The 25,164-nt window shown below is 39.1% G+C and overlaps 2 protein-coding genes across 4 annotated transcripts in view; one reads left to right on the top strand and one right to left on the bottom strand.

Moving 5' to 3' along the window:
* Positions 1-1,508: 1,508 nt before the first annotated feature.
* Positions 1,509-23,415, top strand: NT5DC3 (5'-nucleotidase domain containing 3). The gene is made up of 14 exons (XM_027668754.1): positions 1,509-1,713; positions 4,766-4,950; positions 7,906-7,980; positions 8,404-8,459; positions 12,042-12,132; positions 13,587-13,724; positions 15,238-15,298; positions 15,520-15,622; positions 15,764-15,865; positions 16,833-16,914; positions 17,242-17,328; positions 18,505-18,645; positions 19,002-19,066; positions 20,144-23,415. The coding sequence occupies exons 1-14, from the start codon at positions 1,509-1,511 to the stop codon at positions 20,403-20,405; spliced, it is 1,653 nt and encodes a 550-aa protein (XP_027524555.1). The 3' UTR covers positions 20,406-23,415.
* STAB2 (stabilin 2) overlaps positions 23,387-25,164 on the bottom strand; it is an 85,031-nt gene continuing 83,253 nt past the window's right edge. For all 3 annotated transcript variants that reach the window (XM_027656874.1, XM_027656888.1, XM_027656879.1), the window contains one exon: positions 23,387-24,777. In XM_027656874.1, coding sequence (XP_027512675.1) covers positions 24,727-24,777 — 51 coding nt within the window. In that variant the 3' untranslated portion in view covers positions 23,387-24,726. The remainder of the gene's footprint in view (positions 24,778-25,164) is intronic.

Here is a 25,164-nt window from a genome sequence, read left to right as displayed (position 1 = left end):
GAATTTGTAATTTCATAGATGACTTAATTTTATTTTCTAGTTGCACATGAAAAATCTGATGCCAAAACTTAAATGGGAGTTTTCATTTTCTCTGCCACAGGATGTTGCAATGAAAGCGTTCTGTAAAAATCTTCTCTGACTAGAAAGATCAAAGAAAGCAAGTACCAGCTCAGGCATTCTCTATGAAGCTGTCTTTTCTCTCACCTTGTCTGTTTTCTAAACATTGACCATCTTGTTCTCTCCTTGTTCCCAGAATTTATCATGATGTATTTGTAGTGATGTATACCAGAATCACTTACTGAAATAACAACATGACAATGTAACATAAATGATAATGTTGGAACTTTGAAGAAAGCTGCATCTTGCCTCCACCAATAACCCAGTGTTGGAAGTCTGTAGAGTATTAGACTTTTGGCAATCACAACTGTAATGTCAATCAAGAACTCAGCCTTGCTAGGAAGGATAGAGCACATATCTCCCCAGTGACAGATACTTCAAAATCCAAAGTCGATTGTTTTTCTTTCACTTTGTTGTGGTTTTGCCTGTAAAAATAAGGTGTCATTCTTTGTAAAAAAAAGAGAATGCTCAGAGTAGTATTTAGCCTGAAATCCTTCAGTTTTGTATAGGATTGCTTTATTTAGAGATGTTTGGAGAGGAATGACTGAGTAACTTCCAGACATAAGTGACAATGGGTTATGTGGATCTCCTTGGTATAAGAACAAGTTGTATTTGATGTTTACTGTACTGGAAAAAGAATATGTTCCTTTTGTTGTAAATAGTTTCTGAGCACATCAGGAATTCTGTTTTGACAGTGGTCTGGGCTTTGTACTTTTTCATCCATGCATCATCTAATATATATTCTTTTTTACAAGTGTTAATAGATATGGCTCAAGTTCTCAGTCTGCCAGAATCTACAGCTATCAGTGGCAAATGTTTCACAAGAACATGGGGAGCCTCAAGACAGCAGCAGAACTTCTGTGGGTTTCACTGTATTTCAGCTTTTGTTTTGAGCTTGTTTTTTCTCACGGATTTAAGCAGGTGTATGGAGCACTTCCGAAGCGCACGCCGGCTGAAAAGGTAAACACTGGATGTGGCATTTGTGGTAAAAGGACCCCAGGCAGCAGAGACCAGAAGAGCAGCAGAGGCATGAAATTGGGGTACATCTCCTGAGCGGCTCCACTTGACCTTGACTTTCACCATCAGGTGCTGGAGGCGGTGACGGATGGGGGGACGCTGCTTTCCTTCCTCGGCTCGGCAGACCCGAGAGTCCCGGCCCGGCGGCCCCGGGTGAGGCCCCAAGGCGCGCTCCTGCGGGACCCCGCTGCTCGCCCAGCAGCGGCCGCCCCGCCCTCCTTCCCTCCCGGGCCGCACCTGCGGCCGCAGCCGGACCCGCCTCCCGCCTCGGCGCGGCCCCGGGGCGGGGCCCGAGGAAGTGACTTCAGCCGGCGGCGGCGGCGGCGGGGGCGTTGTGTCTCGGCGGGGCTGAGCGGCGCGGAGCGTGGTCGAGCATGGCAGCGGCAGCGGCGGCGGCGCGGTCGCTGCTGGCGGCGGGGCGGGCGGGCGCGGGCGGGCGGCGGTGCCGGGTCCTGCCCCTGCCCGCCGCGGGGGCCGCTCCTTTCTGCACCGTGGCCCCGCAGCAGCAGCAGCAGCCGTCGCCCGACATGAAGAGCTACCTGTGGTCGCGCTACAAGGAGGCCAAGAGGGTCACCAAGGGTGAGCGGCGCCCGCGGGCGGCAGAGGCGCCGCCGCCCCACCGTGCCCGGCAACCTGCCCCGGGAGTCGGGGCACCGCCGCTTCCCGGAGCGAAGGGATGCGGGTTGGCGGCTGGGAGCGGGGGAAGGACGAAGGCTGTGGGGGCAGCGTGAGGGGCTCGGGGGGCGAGGCGCGGGTCCGTCCGGCAGCGCCTGGCGAAGCGCTCTCCCCTCCCGTGGTCTGCCCGGTGCCGGGCTGGGAGAGGGGTCGGACCGTCCCCTCGGCAGGTCCGCAGGGCTGAGCCCGTCTCTGAGCACCCGCCGGGGCTGCAGCTGTCTGGAGGTGCCTCGAGGAAGGAGCCTTTCGTGCAGCGTGGCTCGGGCCGGGCAAAGTGGCAGGTGCTGGAGATGCGTTGTGTGGGGAAAAGCAAAGTGTAAAAAGGAAATCGAGAAGCTGGTCGTCTGTTTGAGGGGGTTTCTGCAGTAAGCTGCTCTTCCGAAAAGTTGAAATCCTGTGAAGTTTTGGATGACTTTTTTTCATTTTGCCTATGGTTCCATTATAACACTATAAAGCGTTGTAAAATGCTCGTGATACGTGGATGACTCTGGGGAGCCCTGTTCTTTGGCCCATCTAGGCAAAAAGCTAGGGGACAGATGCTTGCTCGCTTCCTTGCTTCTGCTTTTGCTCGGATGGGAATAGTATTACTAAGGTAATACTTGCTCGAGTGCAAGCTTGAATATGTGATCTTTTTTGGGACCTGAAAGTGAAAGAGGCAGAGTGTGTTCTACAATATCAAGTGAAAAAGATTGTCCCATAGTGGCAGGAGATCTAACCTTTAGATCGCATGTTTTGGCCTTATAAAAAGAAACTACTGTGTTGTTCTGTACTTAAGAGTCCTGAATGCGAGCTTCACAATGCTGGGTGCAAATAAAGCATTTGTGAACATAAAACAGCGTCAGCATTTCAGAAGTGAAATTAAAAATCGTGTTAGAGATCTCAAGAGAGTGCTGTGGGATTTTGGAGGGTCAGATAAGGGATAGGAAAAAGAGAAGTGCCTTTTATTTTGAACCTTTTTTTCTTTTCCTGTTTTGGGAATTAACTTTCTTTTATTCTAAACCACACCCAAATAATACTTCAGGGTAACGTTATGAAAAAATAAGTCGGTCAGTGGGTGTGAGTTGGCAAAAGATGAGGCAAGTGCTTCTAGAATATTTCAGACTCATATTACAGCCTAAGTTGTCCAATGGCTTCAAGTATGTGACGTTTCATTTAGTTATGATGTTGAGATGATGTTTCAACATCTCCCCTGATTTTTGAAGTAAGGTTTATAGCACTTTGGATGCTCTCTGCTAACCAGAATGTCTAATAGCTACCAAGCGTTTACACTGTCTGTTTTCAGACAGGCAGTACTCAAGCTCTTTTTTTAGCTGAAATATCTTTTTATCTATGTGTAGCTATATAAATATCTTTGTTTTTAAAACAAGGGTTGAGTCACCAGGCTGAACAATTGCCATTTGAAAAAATACTTTAACTGTAATACAGAAATGGGTATTGTAACGTGATTTTAGAAGTTCACAAAAAATATTCTTACGTCTTGAAGTTAATTGAATGATTCATGGCCCTTTTTATAGAGGAAGAGTATTTACCCTGATTGTAGCATGTCAAATACCATTTGATATGATTCCTGGGCTTTATTTGAAATTTGGAATTAAACTCAGTGAATTTACCTTTCTTCCTCTCTTAAAAATTGAAAGACTTGGGTATCTGCATCTGATAAAGTTGAATGGTTTCAGATTACTGACTGTGATTGGGCATCTCTGTGTTTCTTACTATATCTGCCTGTCAACTGTGCAGCAGTTAAAGGCATTGCTTTTACAAAAGAAGTGTAATTTCCCATTCCATGAGTTGGCCAGAGTTTTCAAAATGGAGTGCTATTTAACAGACCTGGAGTCTCCACACCTACCCCCACCTTGTTGAGATGGTTTCCTCTGGTGGTGGAACATGTAGTGATCTGTACTCAGAGCTGAAGGTGTTGAGATAAACTTGATCAATTCCTTTTAAACCTATATAGAAAGTAACCAAACAGACCATATTCCCTTGAAACTCACCCTTCCAAGCACAGATTTAAGATGATAGTTCCCCCTTTTTTTTTTTTCCAGTAGTAGGGAAGTCTGGAATATATAAAGATAGTCTATGAGAAAGGAAGGAATGAAAACATACTCATGTTTTATGCCGACAGGAGAGTAGTATTTAGCCTCCTAATGTTGCTGTTTCAAGTTTTCTAAACAAGAAATTTAAATGTTTAGTACTGACATTGGTGTTGGTCTGAAGTTACTTGATATATTATGGACTTAACTTCTCCGTATACTTTTGCATCAAATATCAAGAGAAACAGCCTTAAAAATGGAAGTGGTTTACACACTCTAGGCATGTTAAATAGAGAATAAGCAGAATATTTTTGGTTTCCTGATTTGCTAGAAGGTTAGTAAGCATAGCAGTGTGTATGTAACAGTTGTTTGGAAACTATGGCAGTCATATAAAGTTTACTGAACTCGAACTCAAATAAGTAATGTGGTAACCTTGAAATGGTGAAGCAAAAAAAAAATAAAGCAATGTCAAATTAAAATTAAAACAATGTCAGTTCTGCTTCTGTGGCAGGAGCTGGACCAAGTAATGGGAGGAGAAGACAAGGTTCCTAGAGGAGTAGTAATAATAATAATAATATCATTCTCCAACTCCAAATTAATTTTCAAAAGCATTAATAAATATGTTAACAGAGTTAGCAAGAAATTATGTCTGCCATTCTCTGATAAGCAAGATGGCAAAATGCATTTTCTCTCCAACCTGGACTGTGCAGATAAAAGTGTGCTTCAAATAAAAAGTATAGGTCATCCAGACAAGTTTGGGACAGCATGTTCAGTAGCATCATATTGTTAAGGAATAGCTGCTTAGTGTGAATTAGTTTGGTAGTTTCCATCATCATTTATCTATATTTAGCAGTTGCTAATGGATTTCTTTGTCTTTATTTAAATAAAACTGCAAGACTGATATAACTTTTTTTTTCTGTTCACAGAGTTGGTTCCTTCGATTATGAGTAACATGCTGAATCCAGATGCTATTTTTTCAAACAATGAAATGAGCCTGTCGGACATTGAAATTTATGGTTTTGATTATGACTACACGTTGGTCTTTTATTCTAAACATTTGCACACGCTGATATTCAATGCTGCTCGAGATCTTCTTATCAATGAACATCGGGTGAGTAAAATTAATGGAATAACAATAAATTTATGAATAAAGAGTATAATAAATAATTTCTGACTGAGAGGCATAACTCATCTTTTCATACGTGAGTCCCTTGTAGCACATTTTGTACAACAGCTACATATGAACAACAGAAGTGCTGGTTTATTCTCAGCTGCAGTTTTGAGCAGAGCACAGTCTGTTAAGGAGTACAGTTATTTTCGTCTTATTTTTTAATGTGGTGGTGTGGTTTGTTGTTTGTTCCTGACTGTCATTTATTGGAGTCACATTAATGAATAAAAAGCTTCAAAGTTACCATTACTCTGTTTTATCCACTGCTGTGAGTGCAGTGATTAATTTCCATGTGGAGTATTTTTAGATTGACTTCTGAGCAGGTCTTTGATTGCACTGTGTGCTTGCAAGGTGCTCTGTGTGCACCCGGCGTTTCAGCTGTGTTTGCTGAAGGGGCAGCGTGATCAGTGACACTGTAATCAGAGCCTGGATATGAGTAAGTGTTCAGCTCAGTAGTCCCCTGACCCCTTACCACTGTGTTTGCAGTGGTGACCAGTTGACATCCAAGCATTTTGGAGCTGGTTGTTGTGTAGTTTGGGGATGGGAAAAGTTGCTGTGTGTTAGGAAGCAGGACAGGAGGGAGGTGGGTGACTGAGGAAACTGAAGGTATTGCTGGCATAAAGACTGGGAAACAAAGGTGGATTAAAAGAGACAAAACTTATTGAACTGTAGGGCTTGCAGGAAAATAAAAGACAAAAAGTCCACAGGAGAACTTAATAAAATTGCTTGTGTATTTTTATACAACCTAAATCTAAATGGGTGGTGTTATTCTACTTTTGTATTTGAATTGGTGTTATTCTACTTTCGTATTTGAATCTAAAGGTTAGGAGCTATATATAAACATCTATAAATATCATTGCAAGAACAAACAAAACTTCGTGGGTGCTACAAGCATAGATAGCTTGATCCCCCTACAATTTTGGCATGATAGTGCCTTGGTGGTGATTTCTGTAGGATGTGTAAATACATTTTATTAAAGCTGTGTGGTTCTTGCAAAAAACAATGTTACTGTAGGAGTCAAGATTTCTTCTTATAGACAAAAATTGAAATGGTTAAAATTATTTAAAAAATGATTCTTGATTAAAGTCTCTTGAGTTTTAGTAAACAAAGCTGTAATTACTTTTTGAGACAGCTTACTAAAACACATTGTCTTCTCTTGGAATTTACTGAGGGACAACAGTTTTTATTGGTGCTATGTATGTAGCTGCTTATGCTCCTAATGTTTTTTTTGCCTTTAACATTAGAAAAAAAATTCTAGATATTATTGTCTGTTATGACTGTTACAGTCAGTCTAAAAGATGACCAATTTTGGTCATTGCAGTCTGAGGTAATTCATCAGAAATTGCAAAATGCAGTGTAGGAAGCAAGGAATTTTGAAGTATGTCCAAGAGAATAAACATCAGTTTAGTGCTAATCATGGAGGTGGCAGCAGGTGCTCCGTGTAAGCTCTTGTTCTTGGGTTTTATTTCTTTCCTAGCATACAGGCCTTGTGCCATCCTGTTGGGACTGCTCTTTCAGTCCAGTTATGTTTATCCCTACCAAAAGTGCAGTAAGCAAACAGTACAATTTTTATAATTTTTTTTTTGTTTTGTTTGTAAGGAAGCTTTGATTTGTGTGCTGGGGTAGGCTCAATCTTTATTTCTTATGTACTGCCATGTGTGTAAAAACACAGCCTTCTAGCAGAATAAAGTAGGCAAGTCAAGTATGCAGAAATTTGATAAAAGTCAGAAATAAATTTCATTGTACATGCTTGATGTGGTCGCTTTGGGTCATGTTCTGCACATGGTAACTTTTAATTGATCACGTTTCTGTATCCTTCATTGATGTCCCTTGTGCCTCTGCTTCGTGTCCCCTGGCCAAATCTTCACATCTTCTAACCTCTCTGTAGGCTTCTGATGCTGTTTTTCATTCAGATCAGTAGCCTACCCCATGTTTTCTTGAAGTGGTAGTAGGGATGATAGTTAGGAGAAAGGGCTATTTTCTTTAATTGTATATGCCCGTGCTCAATGCAAGCACAGTCTACAGGGTAAGTTGCAGGGTGAGTCCTCTTCAGCAAGATAAAAACTTTGGGCAAAATTGCAATTCATTAATTTATTGTAAGAGTGGCTAGAGCCTCCATTGAAACTCCATGATGTACCCTCCCCCCCAAGGCTTGTAAATTAGCCATGCATGCATGGAGACTGTTGTAGACAGGGTGAAAAATGTGCCTGAGATGGATTTGTCAAGATCTAGGACTACTGTAGGCTGTGGGAGGGAAATGAAAGATTGCCTTTCAGAAGGTTAATCAAAGAATTGATAGTTTTCTCAGGCCTTGTTGAAATGACTGAAGCATTTTACCTTTTAAAAACAAAACCCTTAGCCCCAGGCACACATCTAACATTTTTTTTTTTTCATGGCAACCTGTGGTTAAAGCAGGACAAAATTACAGTGGACTGAAAATGAGCTTGTACTGAAAAATGCTAGAAAACTGTATAATAGTGGTGTGAGCTCCCTACGTTACATATAAAGAACATGAGGAAAGGGTACATGACCAAGTCATTCAATTCACATACAACTCTAAACAATGAGTTTTTAAAATATATTAAGAATATATTAAATTAACTTTTCTGAACGAGAGGCTGATGTTCAAAGTTAATCATTACAGAGTATACCTGGATGTCCAGATTCAAATACCATGATTGACTTAGATTTAAAACAATGACCTTGGATTTTTGGAAAAATTGTTGACTTGTCTTGCACTGTGTACATATGTTCCTGCAAATCTTCACCAGCCTATCAAAAGCCTCTTAACAATTAGAGAAAATGAAAAGCATAGAAAACGTAGACTTTTAAAGTTCTGTGGAAACAATTTTTATTTGTTTCTACTATGGATTTAAAATAATTGCTCTCTTTTCTTAGTATCCTGCAGAAATAAGAAAATATGATTATGATCCAAATTTTGCCATCAGAGGACTTCATTATGATGTGCACCGGGTATGTATAAATAACTTTGTGAAGTGTTACTTAGTGCTAAGAACCCAACCAAAGAAAATAAATAGAGCTTTTAAGTCTTCCAACTTTCCACTCTACGTTGATTTGTAAGGATTTTGTTTCATATTTTCCTCTTTCATAGCAAGCATCATTATTATTAGTGGTTGTATTTGAATAGCTCCTAACTAGAAAACATTTTGGGTCTTTTGTCCTCATGGTGGGCAGGGGAAGGCAACTTAAGAGTGCAACAGAATAAACCCAGGTAAAAGCAATTGATAAAAGTTTTTTGGAAGCTATGAAGGAAGTTGAAGTGAGGGTGCTCAGGTGTTCTTGAGACGGGTTAAAGGTAAAATCGGTTTGACTTTAATAATTTCATGTGAAATAGTTGATGTGATAAAAACTGTTTCTTTTTTTTTTTCCTGCAAGGCATTGTTAATGAAGATCGATGCTTTTCATTACATTCAGCTGGGAACAGTTTACAGGTGGGTAAAATTATTTTCTATTTATAATAAGAATGTTTACTCTTATTTTTTGAATCTTTTAACTGCATTTATTACTGTACATCTTGGTTTCGTATCAGGAACTGTGCCCTGACAAGCACGGACGTGAATGAACATTGTAGGCTTTCTTAAAGGGGGTTTCTTTGCACCTCTGTGTGTACACACAGGCATGTGTACACGTTTACTGACTGATACAGTACAGCTGATTCCCTGGTCCAGCTGGGGAAGTTGGCAGGCTGGTTGGTCACATAGTGCTGACTCACTTTGTTTCCGGCTGTTAAATTGTACTGAAAGACATCTAAAAATACACTGATGACTTCTCTGCTGTTGCTTTCTATGTAAATAGTCACAGAGTGCCTGTTAGTGTGACTTTGGTGTGGTTGTGGAGACGTTTGAGAGGTCTTGCTGTGTTTGCACAGAGCTTTTAAGTTTGGACACATCAACCACATCATACTTGCAGAAGGAAACTCAACACAACCTGACACTTTTTGAATTTGCTGAATTGATATAAAATGGGCCATCTCTGTGCTGTTCTTTGTTGCATGATATAGACTTACTATATGTGAACTTTGACAGGAAAGTTTTTAGTATGGCTCAGTTTGCTGTAATGAAGCAGTACCCATTTGACTGACTTGAACACCACACACAGTACCAGATTTTAAATCAAGCAAGAAGCCAGATCACCTTTCTTAAAGTCATTGGACAAAAAGTTTTCATCTGGGGCCAAAAGATGATGTGACTTTGAAGTGATATACTGTGGGGGATTGTATATGGTAGTATGAAATGATGATAATATGCTCATTACTTATTTGTTTGCCAGTTCTGCAGGTAGGCAAGATGATTCAGCCATAGTCATTCATCTGTTATTGTACTAATTTGGCTGAGATGCCTTTTGGGAGAGGGTAGAGGAAGGCAAGGAAAATGAAAAAGGACACAAGATGGCATAGACCAGTTGATGGCTCCTACCATCAATACAGTAGCTATCTAAATCTACCAAAACAATGTGTTCTGTATGTATCATCAGAGTCTGAGGGGAACTTTATACCAGTTGTTTGTGTGTGCTGATGTAGAATATTTATTGTATGTTTCAACTGACAAAGCCTGTTGTGGTTTTCAAAGAATAATAAATATGCAGGGCTAGGAGGGAATCAGAGAACTTGGTGTAAAGGTTACTGATGGCAGGATTTGCTGTGAAAAATGCTGGTTTGTTAGATTAAAGACCAGGTGAGGTAACCAAAGCTATGTTTATCTGTAGCAGTATGTAGTAGAAATGTAAAAATTGGTGTGGATGGAAACATGTATGTATGAGAGCACCAGAAGAAATGTTGATGGAGGGGACAAAAGGATGGCATGTGTTGGTGGTACCTGCATGAGTTGGTCATCAGGATTTAATCACATTTGCATGCTGTTTCCCTAGACACCTGCACGGTCATGAGGGGAGGAAAAAAGAGGCTGAAGGATGTGAGAAATGATGTCAGGAAGAGCAGTGGTAGGACTGGAACTGTATAGGTGCCCTAGATGAGAAGATGAATGGGTGGTGAGTCCATCAGCAGTGCTCAGAGTGAGACAGAATGAAGAGGCAGAAAATCAGTTTGCTGTCAACTCCTAGTACAGAAGGCACATCCAAAGCCAAAACATGATGATCATGCAAGAAAACTCTAGAAGAATGTTGAGATTTATGAAGTGCTGGTGACCCTTGTTCTCCTTGTCACCCACAGTAATTCTGGATGGACTGCTAGGCTGCACATCTTGTTATTTATGAGTGTGTGTGAGAGTGAAAACTGTGAACGTGAGAGTGAAAGCTACCATTTCACTTAGTACTTTCTCTTAATTTTGTTTAAAATGATATTACCTTTTCTCTTCTGTACCAGCACTGAGCTTTGCTGTCAGGTGCTGCATATCTGTAGTTGTTAGTTTTGTTGTTCCCTATGTTCTGTACATGTGGAGATCAGTTACACAGATAAAAGACTAGCCCAAGTGTACAGCCCCATTTGCACTGAGAGGTGTAAGCAATTCTGATGTCCCTCTAAAAATGCACATCTCCAACAGCAGCAGTGGGAGCGCCGCTTAAGGTTGAGAGTGATGCTTTTAGTGCTGTCTGTCCATGCTGTCAGTGAAATAAAACAAACTTTTTAGTTTTACAGCTGGACTGTGAACTGTGTCAAGACTGTGAGTCTTCTGGTAAAACTACTCTGCAGCTTTGCCTAGACAATCATCTCTCCACTTTGGCTTTCATAGTTGTCATCTCTTGATTTGTGCTTAAGTGGTTACAGATCCACAAGTGTTTTCTTTAGCAGTATTCAAATACCACTTGGCATAGCTGTCTGCAGACCAGAAGGTACCTTCTCAGTTCTGATGGTATTACTTGGTATCCTTTTAACATTTGGTTGCATTTAACGTTTATGTTTTCTGCTGTGGAATGGGTAATGTTGAACTCTTTATGTTACAAAACCAAAGTATTATCTGCCCTGTTTGTGTGCAATACTGACTTGAATGGTGGAGTCCTGCCAGGAATAGCTCAGAGTTTTGTACCAGTCAGTGTAGCATTGACAAGAGCAGTAAAGGAGCTGGTTAATGTGGGACTCTGCTACCATAGAAGCCCTGAGGAAGCTGATGTATCATGCCTTTTCACTACAAAGCTTGTGTGGATGATAAGCACTGAAAGTACTAGGCTAATCAATTTATTTATTTATTTTTTTAATACCTGAAAACACTTCTTGGTGAGACCAGGAAAGAGAGGCACTGAAATAACAACCTGTTTTAAAAAGCTACAAAACACCATAAGTCAACATAGAAAAAAAGACTGGCTGATCTGGTTTTCATTTGTGTTTTTTATTCCTAAGCAAAATCTCAACACTTCTGTGTCCTTTGGTGAGGATATTTGCATGCCTGCAGTCTTTTAGATGCTTTAATAAAAGATGCTTGATGCTGCAAACATATAAAACCAAACCAAAGCCTTTACTCTCTTAATAGTTCATAAAGAAACTCTGAGGAGAGGTCATATCTCCTTGTTCCCTATTTGTTGTTGTATTTTTTATGTTTTAATTACTTGTCAACCATCCTTCAAGTAATCTTAAATTTTGTGAAACTGAAATGTTGGTACAGTTGAAAACAAATTCTTATTTAGTTAAAGGCTGTGTATGTTTTTCTTTCCCTTGAATCTTCAAGGTCATGATGCAGAATAATCTGGTTTAAACACTATCAGATCATTGATACTCTATGAAGGGAAGGCAGTGAGAAATTACTTTGTGATAAGAAACTGTAAGCTCTAGCTACTTACAAACCCTTGAGGCATAATTTCAATGGACTAATTAGCTCTTTTCCTGTAAGAAAGTAAAGTTAAATTTTAAAGTTAAAATTGGAATGTGTTCTGTGTGTATCAGTCTGCTAAAATGTTGCTTGTTTGGTAAGAAAAGATGCTGGTTTAGCTTATAGACAAAAGTGTTCCTGTGACATTATTAGTATTTTAATAAGGTTCAGGTCTAAGTGTTAATCTGTTGGACTTTGGTGATTACTTGAAAATTTTAATGTGACTTTTGAACTAAAACTGATATTGTTTTCCAGAGGCCTCAGTGTTGTCCCAGATGAAGAAGTTATTGCAATGTATGATGGTTCCCATATCCCTTTAGAGCAAATGAGTGACTTTTATGGAAAGGTAAAACCACAAATTGATCTTTAGAAATGGCTGTGGGGTTTTTTTTTTGTTGTTGTTGTCATGTGTGGTTTTTTTGGTTTTTTGATTTTTTTTTTTTTTTTTTTGGTGTGAGGGTAGTGGTATCTAAATTTTGTTCTCATTATAACTAACAGTTATATTTTCTCAATATGTGATTGACTTATAGTACTAGATGTGAAGTTTGCCCTCTAAAGTTTTTTTTTTTTTCCTGCTTCTTGTAGTTTCTTCTTTGACTGCTCCTTTGCCCAGTCATTCAGACAGAGTAGTGGAACATAGAAAATCGAGTGACTTGCTTAGTGTTGCACAGCAAATCTGATAAAGGCTGGGAAATGAACCATATCTAGTGCTTTACCCAGGCTGTGTACTTCTTCCTGGTGGTCTGATGGCTTGACTGATGTAGCAGCAAGTCAATGTGTGGAGACATCTCCTGTGTGCAAACTGGCAGAGTGATAGTAAGAGGATCTGACAAAAGATGAATGATAAGAGATGAAACATTTAGGTTTAAGATCTGACTTTCTTAGGAAAATTGATCTTTTGCTAGCAGGTTCCTTCCTGTTTTCCAAATGAAGAATGGTGCTGTCTTTTTACTGAAAAGTCAAGTTTATTTTACACCTTTTACTTAAGGGTGTTAATTCCATGTTGACATGAAAGGACCTTCTTTGTGCTGTGGAGCAGTTTTTTGTTCTTGCACTTGTTTTTTTTTTTTTTTTTTAAGGAGCTGAATTTAGGATTCCCAAGTCTGTTCTCTGCAGCAGTTGTGAATATCATCCTGGCATTCCCTGTGGGATGCCTTGGTCTCTTTAGACCTATACGTTCTTAGATCTTGGAAAGGAGAGTGACAGGACAAGAGGCAAGAGACACAAACTGAAACACAGGGTGCTTCCTCATCAGGAAGATGACCTTCCTTTACTGTGAGGGTGATATAACTATCATTATAGCTTTTACAGACTAGAAATCTCTTCCCTTGTTACTGCATTAGCTGTTGTAGATTCTTAAAACTTTTTATTATCTTATTTTAAAGGAGGTGAATTGTTTTGCAATCCCAATCAGTATTCCACTTACTAAAAAAACCCCAAACAAATAAGAAAACCTCCATTCCCCATCACAGTACCCAGTGCTCCTTACTTGCAGAAGTGGAGATTTCTAGTGAAGACCTCTAAAGGCTTTTCTTGACTTTAAGCTGAGCGCTGTCTTGTTTTTATGAATTAAAATACTGCTTTTAAGAGCGATGAGTTGGATTTATTTGAAGAATTAATCACAATGCTTTTGAGATACTTTATCGAGGGTCTTAGTTCAAGAAGAATCTGAAGCAATGTGAAGGGGATGGCAAAACCTGAATATCTGCAACTAAGCCGAAATGTTTATACGAAATTAATGAAAGTGTTTTAATCTGACAAATGCCTGACCTTTTTTTTTTTTTCTTCCTGCCACTGTAGAGCTCACAAGGAAATACAATGAAGCAATTCATGGATATATTTTCCTTGCCAGAAATGAGACTCCTTTCTTGTGTGAATGAATATTTTCTGAAAAACAACATAGACTATGAACCTATTCATCTATACAAAGATGTCAAGGTAGTAGCTTTGAAGATTTAGGTAAACCTCTATATTTGTGTGTCTTCTCTGTGAGCACTTCAGGAAGCTTTTACCTGTTGTGTCAACCTCAGTGAAATACCTCACCTTAGGTTTTGTATGGAGTAATTATTGCTATATAACCTTAAAAACGTAAGTAAAATTAAGGTAGAACTTAGAAAAGAAACACAGAATCATTTGAAATTTTTTTAAAATCTGACATCCTCTAGGGCTGTTGCTCTTTTTGTAGGTTTGAAGGGTGGATAGGGGGAAAGTGGAGAAGTTCTTGTAAATTGATAAGACTTCTTTTGCTTGTTATTAAACAAAGCCTTTTTCTCACTATCAGGAATGTGAGAAGCTATAGGGTATTCCAGTTTGGAGCTTTCAGTTGTAATGCCTCTACATCTTGGCTAGTATACAATCACTTGCTATCTTATGCTTCTGGACTATCTGTTTTGCCTGTTTATCCTTATTCCTCTTCCAGAAAAACTCTAGTACTAATCTAGTAATTTGACCCTCTTGATTCCTCAGGATCTATCCTGCAGAGGAGATCATTTTATGTCATGGTTGTGTAAGAACACAAGAGATAATGCCCAAGGTGATAGTATTTGTCTGCACAGGCATTCCATCCAAAACCTTTTCCTGGCCCCTTGTTGACTTGTATTCAACTTGTGTAGTTGTTCAACACATGTGATGCACTCATATGTTGAATTTCTCACTTTTCCAAGTAGATCATATGGATTTTAAGAAATTTTTTACCTCCAGAGTAATTTTCACTTCTGCCTGTGGTTGCATAGAGTCAGAAGGCTAATTCATGTAATTCCTGCTGAAGTATGTGTAGGAATTTCTGTACTGTTCAGCATTACCAGCATTTTGGAAGCCCTTTACTGGTATTTTTTGAGGATTTTGAGGACGTAGCCCATGTAAGTAGCAAAATGGCAGTGCCACTGATCTAAACAAAGTGATCTGGTGCAGAGCTGGCTCATGAGAGCTGCTAAATGCCTCCAGAGCTCCTTATGAGTGCTTTGCTCGTGCATTTAGCTTCTTTCATCTGTTCATAATTTCCTTATTTAAATAACCAGGGCATTTATAAGTGATTGTAATCTAAAATCTGTCAGATGTAAAACTTTTGGTTAGGGTTTTTTTTTTTCCTGCAAGAGGAGAGGAATGTGTTCTGCTCCAAAGGTCACTAGAAATCTGTGGTGACTCTGCTGCTGCAGAGGGCTTTCACCCCACTTCACCCTTCTCAGCAACCTTTCACAGTAGTTATGTAAAACAGCCCCTCTGCTATACAGTTTTGTATTTCCCAAAATTATCAAGTTAGTGTCTTGGAGGACAGGCTTACTCTTTTAGTAGTGACATATATGTTTGATGAACATTACATGGCATTTCTGTAAAGTGCAATTCTGAGAAAGGAATTGTTTTGAAAACAAATTACTACTGCTATGCAGTGAGCATGGATTTTATACTTGAAAAGATGTTAAAGTTCTCTAGTGCTCTGCTGCTTTCCTTACAGGACTCAATCAGGGATGTCCATATCAAAGGAATAATGTACAGAGCAATTGAAGCAGATATTGGTAAGTATTAATGATACAATCTATCAAAGCTTTTTTCAGTGATAGTGTACTGATCTTTCTGGCTTCTGTATTTAAGATTAGAAATTCTAAATTTTTAAAGCTTGAAAGCTTGTCAAAGGTGCCTTTAAGTGTCTTGTGTTCTGAACCCCTTGGTTGAATGCAGAGAAAATTCTTTTGAAAAACTTTCTCAGTTAATACTGTGTTTTCCCCAATCTTGACAGAGAAATACATCTGCTATGCTGAGCAAACTCGTGCAGTGTTAGCTAAGCTGGCTGATCATGGGAAGAAGATGTTTCTCATCACAAACAGTCCCAGCAGCTTTGTGTAAGTGAGCAGTTGTTTTCTGTTTAACTATACATTTTTAAAGCATGGGGAGAATGAGGTTCTCCAGTGTAATTAATTATATTGCTCTGATAACTGCACATCTGTTATGCTTCACTGTTAATATCCCTCTGTCCTTTCTAGGGACAAAGGCATGAAGTTCATAGTTGGCAAGGACTGGAGGGATCTCTTTGATGTGGTCATTGTCCAGGCTGATAAACCAAACTTCTTCAATGATAAGCGAAGGTGGGTGTTTAGTCAGTAAAGAATGATTCAAGCAGCTTATTCCATATAAGGCTGTAGAGGGTGTTATGAAATATTTTAATTTGGCTGCAGTGTAAAGTGAAATCCTGTATGAGGTCACTACAAAATGCAGCAACATGCAATTCTGAAGTCTAAATATTTACCATGTCTTACCTAAGACAGTTTCAGGAGCTATCACAGCTACTGGAGTGAGTCAGGGTCACAGAAGCTATTTTTAACATCTGATTATAAGTTGGTGAAGTGTGCTTCTTTCCTAAGAAACATGAGAAACTTTGATGCCTTTCAGAATCATCCCCTTATCTGGAAATGTCTTCCATTGCTTTGGTTTTTTTTTAGTCACAAATTATATTTAAAGGGTGTCTCTCTGGCTGACAGACTGGAATATTTGGAGTAGTTGTTCAATTAAGTAAACACATTTGTACTGTGCATACACTATTCTTACTTTTGAAAAAGACCTGTTCCTTTATGTATAATTATGATTTGAAAGTGAGATAGAGGGAGGTGGGATTTTTTCCTCTTTTCTTCATTTTATTTTAAAAAAAACTTTGCTGTACATCTTGCCCCCAGTCCTTTACCCTTTTCTTCAGTTGTCCATGTGTAGAAAATGAGGTATTGGGCAAGATTTTTACACATCTTCAGGTTTTTTTTAATGTTCTCTCCTTCTTGGCAGACAATTCATACTGTGTCTTCCCCTCTGCCTGGGGTCCCTGCCTTACATCTCAACAGCTGTTCTCAAACTAAGAAATGTCATAGGTGTGCTGGAGAGATACATTGCTTTTCACTGGTTAAAATGGAAGTTTTGGAATCTTGCTTCTTCTGTTACACAATGTTCAGGTGCTAGAGAGCATGTTTTCCTTTTGAGAGATGAGTATTGTTAATGTTAAGATTTTAATCTCCTAAGAAGTGACAGAATTTCTACAGCAATGTAACAATTGTATATCTATTCTAGACCATTCCGGAAGGTGAATGAAAGGGGGGTGTTGCTTTGGGACAAGATTCACAAGCTGCAGAAAGGTCAGATTTACAAACAGGTATGCTTTCAATAAACTTCTTTGGTTCAACTTTAACACCTATTTCCTAGAATCCCAACCTTCTTTAGACATAAAAGCTTCTAAAATGTAATATGTTCTTTGAGACAGTGATTTTCATGTCTGAAATTGTAGAAATTCATTGTTGGTAGTGTATGTCCTTGCCTCTTGAAGTGATAGTATTCCTGAAAACCACTTGTAAAATTTGGGCTTCATAATATGTAAACTGAGAACAAGATTAATGATATGAAAGTGTTTTTAGGGGTATACTAAGTTCCTTTTTCATGCAATTTTTATGCTTCTGCAATGTACATGTCATTGTTTCTGCAGGGTAACTTGTATGAATTTCTGAAGCTTACTGGCTGGAGGGGCTCTAAGGTGCTCTACTTTGGTGACCACATATACAGTGACTTGGCAGTAAGTAGTTTGATTTCACAAAAGATAAAAGAAGAGGCTTTTTGTTAGTTTTCCTCTCTCCCTCCCCAGTTATTCAGTATAACACATTTTCATTTGAGATTTTGAAATACAACAAAATTTGGTTTGTGGTTAAGCCATATTGCTTTTTTCTGCAGTGAAGAACATTGGTTTCTTTAAAGGCCAACCATGTTTTCCACCTGACTTGTAGCATTTAACTTGTTTACTAGCTGTGGTCAGGAATGTGTGAGTTTGTATACCTGATCCAGATACTGATTGTGTCAGATGTAGCAGAGTAAACAGAGATATCCAAATATACAGGATACGCGTGATTTGGATGACATTTACTGCCAACTGTAATATGAGCTGAATGAATTTCTGGTTTGAATGCAAGAGGAAATCTTCCTGTCACTAATGGTAAACTTCCTTCTTAAGACTTTGCTCTGGTTTGTATCCCAACTCTCTGAGCATTTTCTTACTACCTTATGAGAAAATGTATTTTAGCTGTTAATTTAGGGTAAGTGAACACCACTTAAGTCTTTTGTAATTGATATCATACGAATGCCTGGATAAGACTTTTCCACTGCCAAGCTGTGGTAACATATTTCAGCAGCAGATGATGTTAACATTTTTTTCCCCAGTCTGCTTTTGAAAAGAAGAGTAAGTTTGGGTGCTTCAGAAGACTGAGGATCAAAAAAAGGAGGATGCAGCTGTGTTCTAATCTGGCACAATGGATAAGAAAGCAGAGGTGGCATCTGCCTTGTGTTGTACCTGTCAGGAGGAGTTTGAATAGCTGGGGCTCGTGATAGGAGCCTTCTGTCAGCTGAATGTGTGGGTAAATATCACAAACCCCACACATGGTTCCTCCAGGTACTTCCGACAGCAACAGTGGTCTCATCTACAAGAGAAATGTCCTGCTGTTTGTTTTAAACCTAATGAATTAGTGTTTATTTGCAAGTGTGTTCTTTATCTCTCTTCAAAAATACAGGATTTGAAGCTTAATTTGAAATTAAGCTTTATTGCTTATTGGCACAGTTAAGTCCCATGGTTTCATATTCCTGCTTATACATAAGAAGCGATTAGTGCCCCTTTGGGATACACAATAGTCAAATTCTTCAGTTCTTTTTAAGCAGTTCTTCTTAAGACTAATACCTGTATTTTGTAATTCTTGGTAAATAGGACTTGACCCTGAAGCATGGCTGGCGCACTGGTGCAATTATTCCAGAGTTACGGTCAGAGATTAAAATCATGAACACAGAGAAGTACATTCAAACCATGACCTGGCTGCAAACCTTGACAGGATTATTGGAACACATGCAGGTTTGTTCTGTGTGTGTGTAATCGGCTCTGTGTAGCAGAAGGGATCCAGCCAAGTTTCTACATGCTGGACATCGATGTTGCAAGTGCTTTGAGCCTCACTGAAGTGTTTGCCTGTAGATAAATAAATGCAGTTATTTGTGTAGCTAGTTGAGTTTTCTCAAAATCTCATCCCCTTCCTCCACTGGTTAGCCTGGATCAATTCCTGCTTTTGTTTGTTTAAAATGCATGTGGATAACTTCTGTATACTGATCTCTGAAGTATTGCTCATGTCCCATTGGCTGATAAGGGTTTATTAATGGAAAGGCTTATCTATGAGGGTATCCTTAGTTACAGGTTATCCATACTTCACATTCCAGGTTCACCGTGATCCTGATTCTCAGATGATTTTAGAAGAATGGAAGAAGGAAAGGAAGGAACTGAGGTAAGACACAGGAGATGAAGATTTGCAATATGCTTGCTGATAGCCAAGGGTTCTATGTAATGTCTTCCACAGGTTTTTTTTGAATTTCTCTGGTAGTTACAGACCTTATAAAATATTTTTCTATAGCAGTATTCTACCTGTCTCTTGTGTAGCTCTTCTCTTCTTTGACACTTTGTGCATATGAACCCCTTTTCCCTGTTCCCCTTCTTTAGAACAGATATTACTTCTCTCCATGAAAGGGTAACATCAAATCAAATACTTCTCTCATTTTGGTTTTCCTCTCCCTCTGTGTTCAGCTGTCATTGTTGATTACACAGCTTCTGCACAATTAAACAATGTATTTCTTTGTCAAGGCTTAGGTTACTTTTTTGGTTTTTTAGATGATTTCTTCAGATGACATGTAATATGTTTTAGAATACGTAGAAACTGGGCTCTGCACTAGACTGGATGTAGCAGTTGATTTATCACAAAGATAGGAAATGGGACTAAAAGTCTAATAATCTGCTATTGCGAAGGAGAGGAGTAATCCCTAAATGCAGGGGGTGTGAAGGGCACAATTGGCAAGGCCAGCAGCTGTACCAGCAGCAGCCTTCCCTAGAAACACGGAAGTAAATGAAGTAGGAGTGATGCTTGGCAGCAACTAATGACAGAAGTTAATTCCAAGAAGTGTTTAAGCTTTTCGTGTGCATTAGGCCAAATATTTGACTTTTTAAAAAAAGTCTGTTATCTTTGGAACAAGTGGATGTCATTAGGATACGGATAAAGGTAAAAGTCAGAAGACTAGAAAGAAGGCTTGAGATGTCACGTTTCTAATGTCAGAAGCAACTTGTCAGAATGTCAGAAGTGTGAAACTCTTCTGTTCACAACTGTGATTTCTAGATCTGGGCTACGTGTGTGCAAGGGGTGAAAAAATTTCTTATGTGGCACGTTTAAGTGCTTAGAAGTAAAATGGCAAGAGAACAATGCATAGACCATCTTACAGGAACTGCTTGCTTCAGGTTCTGGATGCTGGCTAGCGAAGAGATGTGTGCAGGTGTGTTCACTTCATTGTCTCTGTTTTCTTTCTTCGGGGGACAGGGAGATGAACAGGAATTTCTTCAATGCACATTTCGGAAGCATATTCAGAACTGATGAGAATCCAACTTATTTCTTAAGACGTCTCTCTAGATTTGCAGATATCTACATGGCATCACTGAGTTGTCTCTTGAACTATGAGCCTGATTACACGTTTTATCCAAGAAGGACTCCTTTGCAGCATGAACTTCCAGGCTGGTCAGATCAGCTGTGCACTGGTACATTCAGAATACCTTTCCTACAAGAAACAGTTCAGATCAAATGAAAACTTGGTGGCTTCTGTCTAAAATGGACAAATATATCTTGGTTTTTTTGAACGTATGTGTATTTTATTTAAGTCACTTAAATCTGTTACCTTGGTTTAGATGTATCTCATACTTAATCTCATAAGCATTGTAACTGTTTTCTCCTCTTCTGCTCAGACATGTGAAAACTCCTCTTACACACAGAAGAGATGATGGACTGCCAAAACAGTAGTAGGCCAGGAGGGAGGGCAGCACATCTGAGGGGAAGGACTGGTGGTGTTCTGAGGTGGTTGTTTTTGTTTATTGGAAACTTTGATCTGCAGCCTTGCGGTTTACAAAGAAATACCTGTACTCTCACTTCTGGCCCTTTTCAGCACTCCAGCTGGAGCCTCTAATGGATCTTGGCCCTGAAAAGCTTAAATCCAGTGTTAGTCAATTGTCATTGTCATGGCTGGGCTTCGCCAACGAAGATTTGGGGAGGGCTCTACCCGTGTTTGTTACAAGCACGTTGGTGGCTAAAAAGGCCAATACGAGATAGGCATGTCCGGTTGCAAAAGGCACAGCAGAAAGAGATAAACAGCTAATAACCAGGTCAGGGTGAGACTCAGAGGGACAGTGTACATATTGTACCTTTCCTTGCTGCTGTGGCTAGAGCCTGACCTAACTGAGCTGATGGCTGTAGTGCCGGTGTGGCTGTGCTGCACTGACAGGCTCAGGCTGATGGGCTCTTTCTACTGTCTGTGCAGTTTCTGTTCTTGTAATGTTTGTGCTTGGCTGCAGGTGGACCTGAGCTTAAACCTGAAACTGCCAGTAGCTTGGGCTGCTTTGGCTTCCTCTTGTTAACTTTTAGGCACCTTTCTTTTTAAGTTCCAAAACACTTCAAATATCCACTCTCTAGTAATAAAGTAATTTCAAGAGGTCTTGCATTTTGCATTTCGAAGTGGAGACAGATCTTTCCATCAAGCTTTAGTTTGATCCTAAATGCTGCTTTTAAAATTTTTAACAGTGTCTTATTACAGTGGAATGCAATGTGGTTTTGCTGTTTGCTAGGAGAGAATGTATTTCATATAGCCTTTTACAGTCGGAAGTAAATACGCACAATGGGCAAAGGAGTTAAAAGAAAAATTAAGAAATGAGAAAATGAAACCCAGAGTATTTCTGTTGACATGTTTTTAGCTCAAGCCCTGAAAGCTGAATTAGGGATGGTGCAGATTTTGCATAAAGAAAAATAGTTTTGGTGGTGCAGATTAAAAGTTTTATTGAATTACTGAAATTGGAGGTAATGCATAAACACAAACTCTGGGTAGCATATGTTCCAAAGATTTGAGCTGAAAAATGTCTACTTTGCACAAGGAAAACATCTGTTGATGTGTTTCCTCTAACAGGCACTTTATAGAACTGCTATATAATTGTTTTTAAGTAAGAATTATTTTCTTTCTCTGGATCCAAAGGAAATGGGTTGTTTTTTTGTTCTTGTGTTTTGTTTTTTTTTTTAACGGTGCTTCCCACCCCAGCCATTTTAGCAGGTATAATATGATTAATAACTTCCAAATTTTAGTTATTAAAGGCTTGGTTTTTAAAAGCATACAATTAACAAAACATATAGCATCTGGTGTTCTTAATTTCACTTGCTTTCTCATGATTTTCAGGTAAACAAACTTTTGGTGACCAAAAGTTTTCTCATTTTGGCTTTTTCTTTTTTAAGCTGTCTGTATTATGTGCAATTACCTAGACTGAATTTCATATACAGTATCTTTCATGTTTTTAAAAGCATGTTTGCAAAGTAAAGAATGTATTTTAATCTAGTCTGCACAATTTTATAAGTAGTTTTCCTGTATGCTTGAAATCAGTATGATGTCCTCAGAGGTGATTGTGGATTTTGTTTTCTTGTGCTCCTGTTTCAGACTTGACATGCAACGTACCTGAAGTGTGTGTGTGTATTTAAACAGATGAATACACTTGAAATGAGGAAGTTCATCTGACCGTCCTGCTGTTTTGCTGGATGGAAAGATAAAGTTTTGCAGGAAGTTAGTTTGACTTTATCTGGAGACTTGTTGGTGAGGCTGTGCAAGAAATATTTAGCATAACTTGTTAATGAAATGTGGGGATGGAAATATCCCCATTTGCCTTCAGTTCTTCATTCTAATGCTCAGCTACAACCGAACTTGGTGTTACAGGTGTGTAGCACCACTCATGCTCCAGAGATTTCAGTTCGCTCTTTAAGAAAAGAAAAAAACCCACCAAAACTACTCTACATTCTCCATCTTACTACCAGCAAATAAGAAGATTGTATTATTCAGTTCTGCATTATTGAACTTGATCATGTTTCGTTGATTATAGCTCTGTGATGTTTGTTCTTTCAAAGCTGGCTAGGAGCCAGTTTGTTTGCTTAATTTTCCTGTGTTAAGCAGGAACAGTTTAATTGGCTTGGATGGTGTTATCCACATAATACGCATTTTGTTTGAAGATTTTCTTCTTTTACCCTTCTGTTCTCTTAACTTAAAAATCAAACTTCTGTACCAAGCTATGTTTCAACAGCGAGCTCAAGTAAAATATTGTTTATATTGCATGAGTTCTTGAAATAAACAACGTTGCATGAAAAGAATTAAATATGGGAGGGTTGTGTTTCCTTAAAACAATCCAACTATATGTAATATGAATTTAAGTGAGAATATTGAAGTGTATTATTTATTTTTCAGTGCTAGAATGCGGCTCTTTAACTTTTAAAAAATATCTTGCATTTTTTTAATGATTTCACCTTGGCACTCTCTGTGTTACTTAATTTAACCTTGTTATGCTACTGACTTCAAAGAGATTTTTGAGCATGTTTAAAAGGCAGTGTTTCTTTATATTAATTTTGAGAGTATAGTTCATTTGAACACCAAAGCAAGAAGAAATTTTTGTTCTGTTCTATCAAAAACACAGAAGTGAATAGTCTGTCAGTAAAAGAAAGAGTTTTATGAACTGTGGGGCTTTTTTTTGTGATAAAAATATTTAATGATTATTACAAAAATAAATGTTTGGACTTTATCTTCTGGTCTCTCTGAGCGTTAATATTTTGGGTGACTGGGGAGAAGGAAAGAACATGATCTGTATTAACTGCAGAATTCTCTGGGGAAAACTCCTAGATACATAAGCGTGTGTCTTAACTGTGTTTGTGTTCTAAACTTTCTAATATAGGTAAAAAAAAAAGCAGGCATATGTAGGGGTGCAGGGGAAGAAGTTTGGGGAATTACTTTGGTCTGTCTGTTTCATCCAGGTGTCTTTACGCGTTAGATTCCCTTTGTTGTACTCAAAAGCTGCATCAACAACCCTGGGTTTGCCTGCTTATCTTATCTTGACAGCAGGCATCCTGGGGTGACAGCACCTAATGCCCCCCAGGCATTGGGGGGTGTTACTGCTGCCAGCAAAAAGATCTTCCTTTGCTTGCTATTTTGTGGTTTCTTTTGTGTTCTTGCTGTATCACTATGATATGAATATTTTGGTTGAAGGAAACTTATTTGATTCACTTCTAATAGTGTGGTGCCACTCACAGCTGTTACTGCTGTGCTTTATAAAAATACAGTTTTTGAAGAAGCAGCTTCTGCTCCTCCCAGACCCGAAAAACTGAATGTGGGCGTTGCATGGTAAGGGGATATTCATATTCGTTGTCTGTCACAAAAATGGGTCAGGTAAAGATTGATTGGCATTTAAATGCTCTCACATCGCCTGCATGTCTTGCTAAAGATGCCTCAATGACTACCTCCCTTTGTACAATGGCTGTTTTGTTTACATCTCATCTCAAGTTCAAGGAAAGACAGAGGCAAGTGGGGCAGACGGGGTGGTTGTGTTTCCTGCTGCTGAATATCTTACCAGAAAGTACAGTAGCAAAAAAAATCCCCTCAGTTTAAAAATAGACGTTTAACACATATTGCCTTTCGTGCTTGTAACTGAGCCAAATGAAAGCACAGACCTAGAGAACTAAGAAATGTAGGATATTTGCCAAGTTAGCAGCCCTGTGTGTTTGTGGCTGTTTTAAAGTCTGTGAAGAAGAATAAAAGCAGTTAAAAAGCAGGCTAGTGAAAGTTATCTACTTTTCCCAGAGAGGAGTCTGTTTGCTTCTGGTTAGGTTTGTTGAGACTCAGTCTTGCATTTAGCACTTATAGTTGGTACTGCTCAGATACAGCCAACACATCTGAGGTTGGTAACTGTGAGTTATATAGGCTGCATCTTAAAGCCGAGCTTTTTTGGTTTTTAATTTGTAACAAGATTTTATTCCCTGTAATGTGTAGCTGCTGGTTTTCTTCACAGTAATTGTAAATAGAAATGTGTTTAATAACTGACTAATGCCAAATTCAGTTTTTAGTTCTGATCATGAGGACCACTCATCACAAGCTGTTGGTCATCCGAATCCTATAAAATAGAACAAAAAGAAAATCACTTGCACATTACATTAAGAAACGAAAGTAACTTTTTGGTGCATTTGTCCATACAGGTGGCAGAGTTGGCACCCAACATTTTTGCATCAAATGACTTTTTACTGGATGCAGAAAGGTGTATTTTGATTTTAGACTCTGCATGTACATGAGGGTATTGCTGACTTAGACCACTGAAGCTATTCAGATACTCTGGCTTTATTCAATCCTTTCTTGATCCCCAGCCCCCTCCCCCTTTGTGTTTCAGATTCTTTGGAGTACTAGCATGGCACTCGGCTATGTTTGCAGCAAGGAGGCATGAAGACAAAATTAGAAGGCTTTTGCAGTTTGTATAGACATATCACTGTCATCCAGAGGCATCTGA

This window comes from Corapipo altera, unplaced genomic scaffold, assembly GCF_003945725.1.
Source record: "Corapipo altera isolate COAL_440 unplaced genomic scaffold, ASM394572v1 1, whole genome shotgun sequence".
Taxonomy (NCBI): Eukaryota; Metazoa; Chordata; class Aves; order Passeriformes; family Pipridae; genus Corapipo; species Corapipo altera.
This window is presented reverse-complemented; position numbering and strand designations above follow the sequence as displayed.

Excerpts from the sequence above, each read along its gene's own strand:
- NT5DC3 (XM_027668754.1), top strand. The coding sequence starts at position 1,509 with ATGGCAGCGGCAGCGGCGGCGGCGCGGTCGCTGCTGGCGGCGGGGCGG. Across the intron at positions 13,725-15,237 it reads ATCTATACAAAGATGTCAAG|GACTCAATCAGGGATGTCCA; the intron begins GTAGTAGCTTTG and ends CTTTCCTTACAG. Across the intron at positions 19,067-20,143 it reads AAGGAAAGGAAGGAACTGAG|GGAGATGAACAGGAATTTCT; the intron begins GTAAGACACAGG and ends TTCGGGGGACAG.